The 9,629-nt window shown below is 48.2% G+C and overlaps 1 protein-coding gene across 1 annotated transcript in view; it reads left to right on the forward strand.

Annotated features, from left to right (window-relative positions):
- Positions 1 to 387: 387 nt before the first annotated feature.
- The window catches only part of FGFRL1 (fibroblast growth factor receptor like 1), a 182,745-nt gene continuing 173,503 nt past the window's right edge, over positions 388 to 9,629 (forward strand). The window contains exons 1-2 of the mRNA XM_026064549.1: positions 388 to 619; positions 5,478 to 5,611. Coding sequence (XP_025920334.1) covers positions 388 to 619; positions 5,478 to 5,611 — 366 coding nt within the window. The remainder of the gene's footprint in view (positions 620 to 5,477; positions 5,612 to 9,629) is intronic.

A 9,629-nucleotide genomic window follows, 5' to 3' on the forward strand; every position in this document is an offset into this window, starting at 1 on the left:
GAAGAATTCTTTTGCACTGTATAACTTTACAATGTATGCAATTGCTTCTCTCCATTTATTCACATCAAGTGCTTTGCTCAAGTAGGGGTGGTTGTGTTCGTAATCTGTTTCTCTCAGCTGATGGTCTCATCAGGACCCCAAAATGTGTACATGTTCTTATCCTTGCCATGTTAGCAAATGGTTTACGGAGAAGACATTTGGGTTGTGGTTAGGAAAATGAGTGTATAAAATTGCATATATTAGTCTTTATGTACTTGTATTTCTGTTTTCAACTGCAGTGATGATCCCTGTCCCTTTATTAGCAGAGAAGAGGTAACACATCCATAAAGGGAGAGCTGCATTATGTTATACATTGCCAAAATTCTCCATTTAAGCTCTCACTCTACAATGTCGATGACTGTAGAAATGAGAGAAGAGAGCTTGATTTTCGTCTCTCAGATTTCCTCTCACAGCTTGCAAGCGCAGCAAAGCCCCTCTGCAGCTGATGGCCAACCAATGTCCCCGAGTCACTCACAGCGCACTTTGCTGATGCTGCTGCATGAGAAAGAGGGTGCCAGCTCTGAAAAGCGACTTTACGTATGCTTTACCCCACTTGGAGAATTCCTCCTCATGTATTCAGGTGAGAGCTGGTTTTTTAAACTCTTTTTTCCCACTAACTCTGCAAGCCAGCATAGTGAGGGGATGGAGACAGGCCGGGATCCAACCTGGGCTTCAGCAGCAGCGTTGCTACCTGTGTTTCGGGTGCAGAGGCAACTAGTTATACCTTCACCACGGTATATACCTTTAAAGTAAAGGCATATATCTTTACTGTCTGGCTAGGAGGAGGACGGATGCGTAGGATGGGGAGTAATTCTCCTCTCTTTCGTATCGTCTGTGTCCCTGCTGTTTGCAGGAAAGAGCCTGGGGAGTGAGACGGAGCAACCGCCTTTGCAGCCAGAGCTCCCGCGGCAGCGACCTCCCAGCAGAGGCTGCCAGAAAGCGCCGAATCCTCCCGGCCCTCTCCTGCCCCGGGACATCCTGCTACCGGCCCGGGCAGGAGCTGCTGGCTACTTCCGTAGGATCCCCCGCGCTCAGAAAATCCCGTTACTGCCTTCAGACACGCTCTGGACTTTGCTGGAGCAGCATGAAAGGAAACGGGGAGGTGAAGCCGAGGACTCGACCCGGCAGGCCAGGTTGAACTGCAGGGCTGGCAGCGAGGGAAAAAAGCATATTTCTGCTGCTGAACAGATTTGGTCTGGAGTCAGTGAGGGAATTACCAGGAGCTAACCCGGCCGGTCTCTGCACTCATCTTAGGAAAAGGTCTCCATGTGCATGGACCATTCGGAAAATGGGCTTCCTCCCCGGCATAAACACAGCTGTTCTGGAGATCTGCCGCTTTTTTCTAATGCTTTTTTTCCTCATTTCCAGTTCACCTTTGTAGACACTCCCAGAGAGCGGCGTTGCCATCCTCGGCACCCCTGTGGGGTTTGCTGGGCTCTTCCTTGCAGAGACAAAAATCCGTGCTCTGATTTTAGCGTGGACATTATTTTCTCTCTGATTAAGCGCTGCTGGGAGTTATTCTATTATCCCCAGACTTGTCTATTTACTCTTTAAAGCACGTTCCTTTTATTTACTCCTCCAGGGCTGCCTGTTTAATCCAATCTCTTTTCCACTGAATTACACGAGCACAATAACACAGGCCAAACAGGTTCAGCCTGGGTCACGGGCGGCAGAGGAAGGGACGATAGTCTTGTCAGATAATAAGTATTAAAAAAAATAGTCAAAGAATTTCCTGGGACTGCTGAGTTTTGTAGCTTAAAAGGGAGCATTGAATGGGAGCTGCTACTCCCAATCCCTATTTGCAATGGTTTTGCCACGTGTAACATGAATGAAAGCGCCTTGGTGAGCGGGGCCGGGACCCTGAGTGCTGGGGATGCTGCGGCGCGTCCTCCTCCTACTTCGGGCGTCTGCCGGTTCATGCACCCCGGCGCTGTGGATCAAGTGACAGCAGAGAACACCCTTTTATGGCACATTTACCCCGTTTCGCTCTTGCATTGCATTTGCCTCGCACCACATGTGGCGAGTAGCAGATTTTTCTTTTCGTTTTGCATTATTAACATCATATCTTAATTGCTTTCTTAAGTAAACGGACACCTGCACTTTGCAGAAACATGAGAAGATAAGTTTCTCTGGCCCAGGGAGGCTAGGCTCCTATTTATTTCTGTGATATGTGATTTATTCCCCAGCCCCTTTTCCAGCGAGATACGCTGTCGCCTTCCAGCCGCCCCGTCCCGATGTGCCGTTCAGCAGGCCACCAGCCAGCTATGCTCTGCTCCTGTTATTTTGGAAACCCGGAGCTGCGAGTTTCGTAAAGGCTGGGTTAAGCAAGCCACAGATTTATCTCCATCTAACGATGAAAGTGCTTGGCAGAAAGCGCTGGCAGATCCGTGCATGTTTGCAGGGCTGCTGAACGCGGGCTCTGCTTCGCCGGTGGCGCGGCGCTCGCCGCGGGGGCGGCTGCCCGGCGAAAGGGCTGGTCTCCCGTGCCGCAGGCTGAGCAGGCCCCGCGCGGTTAATATTTAACCCCGGCTGGGTCTGCCAGAGGGGGACGGAGGCCCCCGCGCGCCGCCCGCGGGGCGTCAGAGCCCGCCGGGTTTTCCAGTCCCCTCCACGGGCTCTCGCGACCCGGCGCGGTTTGTCCCCTCGGAGCGATTTTTCTGCAGAAGGGATTGCCCGGAGCGCTCCGTCTTCCCCGCAAAACCGCACCGGAGCGCCCCGACCTGCATCCAGGAGTTTCCCGGCTGCTCCCTCTCCCGGCTGCGGCTCCGCACTGCYGGCACGCCGCCCTCGCTGGGGAGAGGGTCGCAACGTCCGCTGAGCCCTTTTCTCTGCCCCTTTCTGGCCTTTCCTATTATTTCAATTTGCATACAGATACAGAACATATATACATATTTATTTCCTAAGAGGATTGCTTCCGTATGGCTTTGCGCGTAAGAGTAAACAAGGCATAGCTGTTGACTATATGGTTAACATATTTTTGGTGGGGTTCCCATCCAGAAAATACAGCTGCACTATATTCCTGATAAAGTGGAACTAATGTTCGGCTTCAGCAAGAATGTTAATAAATGAAAGACATTTCAAACAACACTGATTGAAGCACAGTTTCCCTTCCCGCCAAAGGCTTTGGTTTTTTGCAAAGAGCTGCAAAAAATATAATGCCTGACCTGGAAATCAGCAGATCTGGGATCCTGGTTACACCCGTATGAACCTGGAATTGCTTTATTGATCTCGGTGGGTTTATGCGGACTGGCACTTCTGTAACTGAGACCAGAGGCCACCTTGTTGCTTACAGCCTGCTTTGCCGCAGGTTATTCCTCTGGATAATCTGAAGTTTCTCTTCATTACGGAGACCCAGCCAGAAAGGGGGGAGTTGCGCTAGTGCCACCTAAACTTATCCAGTGCCCCGGACACGATGCATGTGGCTGTTGCCTAATATCCTATCGCTGACAATTGAAACCCAAACATATAGTCATATTTTTGGACGAAATTGTACAAACACTTCAAAACAGTTTATGCGTTCCGATTTGTATGTTATCAGAGAGTGCCACACATGCACATGGAATTTATGGAAAATACTGAGAGATTTGAAAGGAAATAGTTTGGAAGGTTGTCTTATTTTCTTGAACATAAATCCCCAAACAGTTTCCCTTAACATTCCTCACGTCCGTGCAGCAATTAATAATTGCCATTTCTGTTTTCCACCCTGTCTGTTCATCTTGGGCTTTCTTTGTTTAATGGTTGTTTTTCCTGTCTCTCCTTTCATGTTTGGTACATCTGGAAGACCCGAACCTGGCATCAACATGCACAGACAAACTTCCTTGCATGGAAGGAGGGTGTGAGCGAGTGGTGAGCAGCGATTTAGGTCTTCAAGACTGCAGCCGCCTCCCCAAATGAGATACTGAGATTTGGGGATGCCCATGCAGAGCCTTCAGCTCAGACTACCTTGACGGAGCAGCCGTCTCACAGATGAGACCATTGTCTTGATCAGGTTTTTTTCTCACTTTCAACAATTCTGATGGCTCCAGCGGGATTACTCTTGTATTAGCCAGATGCAAAAGGAAAGCAAAATCAAATCCTTCATACATCAGTGTCAGACTGACTCCAAGAAGCTAGCGTTGAGTGATATAAAGGATAAGGGGCCTGAGGAAAGATGYGTTTATGGAGAACACTCAGAAAGTTTAACTACTTGTAGTTTGACCAATGCCGACTAAGGAAACTGCCTGCAAACATTTGAGGGTAGAAAAAGTACAGAGGATGAGCGATTTGCATAAGGTGATGCAAAGGGATGTAAGAAAGAAGAATGAGATCCATTTAAAGAAAGCAGAAGGAATATAGCTCTTCTGGAAAAAATTACAACCTGATCTGCCATAAGCTTTTCGTACCATATTCTTCATCCTAATATATGAGCCCACCTTCTGGGAATGTGGAAATGGTGTGCTGAGTCTGTCAGATGTGGTTTTTTTCTTGCTCTGGCAGCAGTGGTGTTGTAGTCACTAAGCGTAAGGGAAGCAAAGTTTGTAGGGAGAGGTAATATCTTTTGTTAGATCAACTGATGTAAGTCAGAGAAAAAGCAGAGGTTTTCAGATTTCGGACTTGTGTGCCCAAAACCCTCTCTGTGTTCCTCCATCTGTATTGCTTGATCTAAAATCTTTGCRTCGTGCGTCCTTGTTGCATTTTACCTGCAAGGAAGGAGAATTGCGCATGGATTGTAGTGTTGATTTTGCTAAGATTTTTCTGTACGCACGTGCTGCTGCTGTGTGTCTGAAGCAGGGAAGGCCGTATGAAGCTGTGACCCAGGGAATAACGGTCTGTATTTCCCTGGCCTGCCCCCAGGACACGCTGGCTCTCCTGCACATGTGAGCTTTACCTCCAAGAGGCAAGTTCAGCTTAACTTGGAGAGAGGAGTTGTCCTCTGCTAYTTTCACCTTGAAGCTGTAAGCCCTCTTGGAGATCTTCTAAGGCCACTGAGCAGAGTGTCCTAGCCACTGCGGCCTTGAATGTCATTTGGCCGCTCCTAGAAAGCCAGTGTGAGGGATCYTCCTGCATGCCCCTACCCCAGAAGACGGGGTCTCCTGGTCTGGGCTAGCTGGTGTTCCCCAAGAGCTGTCGACTTTGCACTCAGGTTTGTCACGTGTCCGTATCACCGGGGAGAGCCAACACAGTGCGTCTAACCTGGCCAAGGGAGACGAGATCTCCCAGCCTATTGGAGATGGTGGAAAGCATGTCCTGCAGATGCTGTCATGTGCAACTTTAGCATCTAGGAGGAATCAAAGCATGKTTCAGGCACGGTGAGACTGGCTAGTGTGTGCAACAGGTCCTCAAGGGAAAGTGTGGGAACTCTCTCATAAGAAACTTCAGACCAAAAYAGAGAGACTACAAGGAAATATTTGGGCTAATAGAGTGTACCGGCTGGTTCTTTCCTCCTCTGACTTGCACAGGCATTCAGACRCTTCACAAGGGTGAGAAGTGCCTGGGGGTCAGAAGAAGGTGGGCTAGCCAAGGCATCCTGCTGAAGTTGTTTGAGCCAGGCTCTATTGCTTATGTGGATGATGGAGGCTCAGACTGCAGATGGGTCAGGAGATCTGAGGAGACAGTAGCCACCATCAGGGTCACAAGGTAGTGCCGGGCCTCTGAGGTGAGAGATCTGGTGGGGTGTAAGCTCTTCCATCAGGACAGCTTTAGGTAGACACCCCCTATTTCACTCTGACTTCAAAGCACCCTAGAGCAATGTTTCCCTTTCAAAATTTGACTGTTCTTTTCAGATTTTCCTGTCTTTGAACCAGACCTTGCAATACTGCCTGGAGTCTGCAGCAACATCCATACTGAAGGGATGAAGCAGATCCCCACTCCTGCAAAAAAACATGAAAACTCAGATGCAAGGGAAACGGTGCAGGAGGGGACAGTACTTCTTCTGGCACTCGTCCTCCAAGCATCTTGCACAGGATCAGAGGTTTGGTTGGCAGGACAACCCAGGCAAGAGCTGGGAGAGTTACCCAAATGAACGAGGCCATCTTTTCCATGTGCAGATGCTTCCAGATAGCCATCTAAGTTCCCAGGATTTGGCCTGGGAATATCTCAGCAGGCAGCCTCGTTTCAAAGGCACTGGGCTATGCCAGCACTCATTGACTTCAGACTCATTGGGGCTGAAGTGTGAGTCGTGCTGGGACAGGACATTTGTGGTCACGAGCTTGTACTGCTGTTTGGGCCCCTTTTCCCCTCCACCCTAACAATGGTGTTCATGCTTCTTGGATAAAAGTTAATCTTATGCATGTGATGGACTGTTTCATTTCTTTGCAACACTACTGAGGATAAAGCATAGTCTGCAGGAATAAGAGTGTGTGTGTGGAAAAGTGTCATTTTTTGTTAAGAAAAAACAGATTTCCARACCATGTAATTCTGGTCCATCTCTTCATCTACACATACCTCTGATTACTAGCTAAGTTATAGCTAGGTCTAAACTACTCACAGATAGGGGACATGGTGTTTTAGCTCTCATAAGATGCTTTCTCTGAAAAACACTGTTTTAGCCTCAGCTACAGACCCAAATGGATCAGCACACTTGCTCTGACAAAACCCCTTCCTGTGCCTGTGAGCCTGGCGCATCCTTCCTGAGCTGAGCGAGGCTCTGCCTGTGCCTTTGCTTCCCCAGCAAGAGCTGCCACACAGAAGGTTTAGCATTTTGGGGTGATCTCCAGCATCTGCTGCTATGCATCTGTGGCAGTCTATTGCCTAGACAAGGTGATACCTTGGTCCAGCCCTGTGTGCTGGTCTCACGAGCAGCCCAAGCAGGGCAGAGCAGATGGGTGGTGGATGGAGGGAAGGAGTGCAGTCCTGGAGATGCCATTCCTTTCCCTTCCCGTGCTCTAGTGGCCATGATGAGCAGGATGTTCCCGCACACCTTCAGCTTTTACGGTGTGTCCCTGGGGACCTATGCCCATGGTGGCACATGATGGGAGCTCTGATGTCCCCAGCTCCCAGGGCAACCCTCATTTGGGCCTGTTATATGGATGCTTCTCCTGCAGCTTAAGAGGATCCATGTTGCTGAAGCTGGGTGGGAATCACAGCATGGACATGGCATCTCCCAAATGATCTGCAACGCTAGTGTGAGCATGGGAGAGGAAAAGAAGAGGTGAAACAGCCAAGATAGAGGTGAGAAAAGAGGGTAAAATGGAGTTCTGGCTCCATGGATGGAGGTGAACAGCTTCTGGGAGAAAAGAGGTAGGCAGACTGGAGAAAATATGTATTTCAGAGCCATGAGGAACATTGTTATGGGGATGCACACTCACTAGACCATCACAGCTAGACAAAGTCTGGAAAGCCATGGTCTGAAAACAGGGCTTAGGGGACAACTGGGATACAAATTGACTGTTAGTCTGCTCCTCAAGCCATGCAGAGGCACGTACTGCTTTGCTTAGCATTCATTTCTGTTTGTCAGCTTGGGAAAGTGGTTTTCCCACAGACCTGTCTCTGGACTGTGGGGTGCAGGAGCAAACTGGAGCTGTTGAGTTTCAGACTACTCAATCATCCTGCAAATTACAGCCAGCCCAGAAAAACACAGCTCTGCATGTTTCCTTATTTAGGTAAAAGTGTCAGGAAAATAGCATGAGATTTTGTTTCTGATAAACTAGGAGCTGTTTCAGGAATATTAATTATTTTGTTGTATCAACATTCTACACTTATTCCTCCACTGCTGTATTGTGAATGAGATGGATGAAGTCTTCAGCTGGGTTTCTGASTGTCTTTCAGGGACTCCCAAACTCCTGACTAAAGAGAATAATTGTGCAGATGTTTTGGAGTCAGTAGGGGCTGTCCTCTGGTTATTTTAGCCTGGTGTGTGGAAGTTGTGGGTTTCATTCCCTGACCCTCTGCATCATCCCTGTGCAGCATCTCTTGGAGTCAGATTCTTAAAAAGCTTCTGGATGCCTAAAGAGGCCTAATGGGACTCTGTAGTCATTGAGGCACCTGGATGCTTTTGAAAATCCTGTGTGTCACCCTGTAACCCTCCAGCTCTCAAAACTTCCCACTAACGAAGGGGTGCAGGAGGTGTTTGCATTTTGCTGCTTCACAAGTGTTTTGTGAGGAGAGTTGATCATAGATCAAGAGCTGTTGGGAGCCCCAAAAGTCCTCAGGGACATGTGAAAAAAAATCACACGTGTGATTTTTCAGTAGTAAGTGAGCATAGAAGGATGAGATCCATCCCAGGATTTTTTTCTGYTGTGTCAAACCTGAGCTGGCTGCTGGGCATGCTGCATTCGTGTGGACACAGTGTGGGTCAGAAGAGGGTCCCATTCTCCAGCCGGGAGCTCATTCATGCCCAGGCAGCTCAGCTCAGTGGAGTTGTCTCTGTAGGCAGGCTGYGGCAGAAAAGCAGTGACGGAGCTGGGAATTAGTCCTTGGTCTCCACCCAGAGTGCTCGACCCAGAAAACCAAGATGAGTTAGCAGGAACTCTTACGTGGGGTCTGACTAACCTGTAGGAAATGCTACTGGGACAGGCTGGTGGCCCCCCATAACTTTGTTTCTCTCCCATTTCCCAGTCAAAATTGAAGCTGCTTTTGATTGCAATGGGATTTGGCATGAGAACAGAGGATCATGTTAATAGACATGATTTTCAGGCCAGATATTAGATGGTGATGTCTTTGGGACAAGGRCTTTGCCTTCTTCATGGTGAAGTGACTAGGCAAGCGTTACAAAGATGTGTTTTATACATGATCCTTAGAGGTATAGCATGTGGTTGGTCTCTCATACTGATGTAAATTGGAGCAATTTTATCAGAATCCATGGCATGAATATAGCCTGGATGAAGAAGCAAATCGTGTCCATGTAGGTCAAGTCCTGAAGGTTTGACTCAGTCAACACCATCTTTGAAGTCAATGAGGCTGAAGTTATTGCCTGTTAAGAGGAGTAGTCCATCTGGGATGTCTCAAATGAATGAAGTTTAATAATAAAAATGATGATAAAAATATGTAAAATATAAAAACAGTACTGGCAGCCACTTTGTTTCTGGTTTGGGGGTTTTGTGTGTTTAGTCTTGTTTTCACACTGATTTTGTATATTGAGATATAATGCCGTCAAGAACTGCTGAGTAAAAACATTTAAGTACTAAGAAGAGAGGCTATGATTCATAATCTTAGGAAAATAGATAAGATGGATTTTCCGACTACTTTGGGGCTTGGGTTTAGGGGGTGTTAGGGGTTCTCCTGGTACGTGTCACACTGGATGGGAAGGAGGCCTTCATGCTGGGACAGCTAAGACGGCTAATAAATAATACCATCAATAGCAACAATGTTTCTTTCTGGATATAAAACGTAGCTATTCAGGCAGGTTTTTTTTTCTTCTTGGCATTTGTTTAGTCTATTCGGTGAGTTCTGCCAGCTTGATTTTTACCCCGGGGCGGCGAGTAATTTGCTGCGAGAGGGGGATGCACCAGCCGGGCCGCGTTCGCGAGTAAATAATCAATAATGGTAACAGCTAATCTGCGCGACAGGCGCCCCCACGGTTTATCCCCCGTTGGCTTTAGTTTAGCCTCTTTCCGGGAGATTTCCAAAGCGGCGCTGCCAGCACGGGACCCGCGTGGGTGCCGGGGTTTGGC

The sequence above is a fragment of the Apteryx rowi genome, unplaced genomic scaffold (assembly GCF_003343035.1).
Source record: "Apteryx rowi isolate R43461 unplaced genomic scaffold, aptRow1 scaffold_22, whole genome shotgun sequence".
Taxonomy (NCBI): domain Eukaryota; kingdom Metazoa; phylum Chordata; class Aves; order Apterygiformes; family Apterygidae; genus Apteryx; species Apteryx rowi.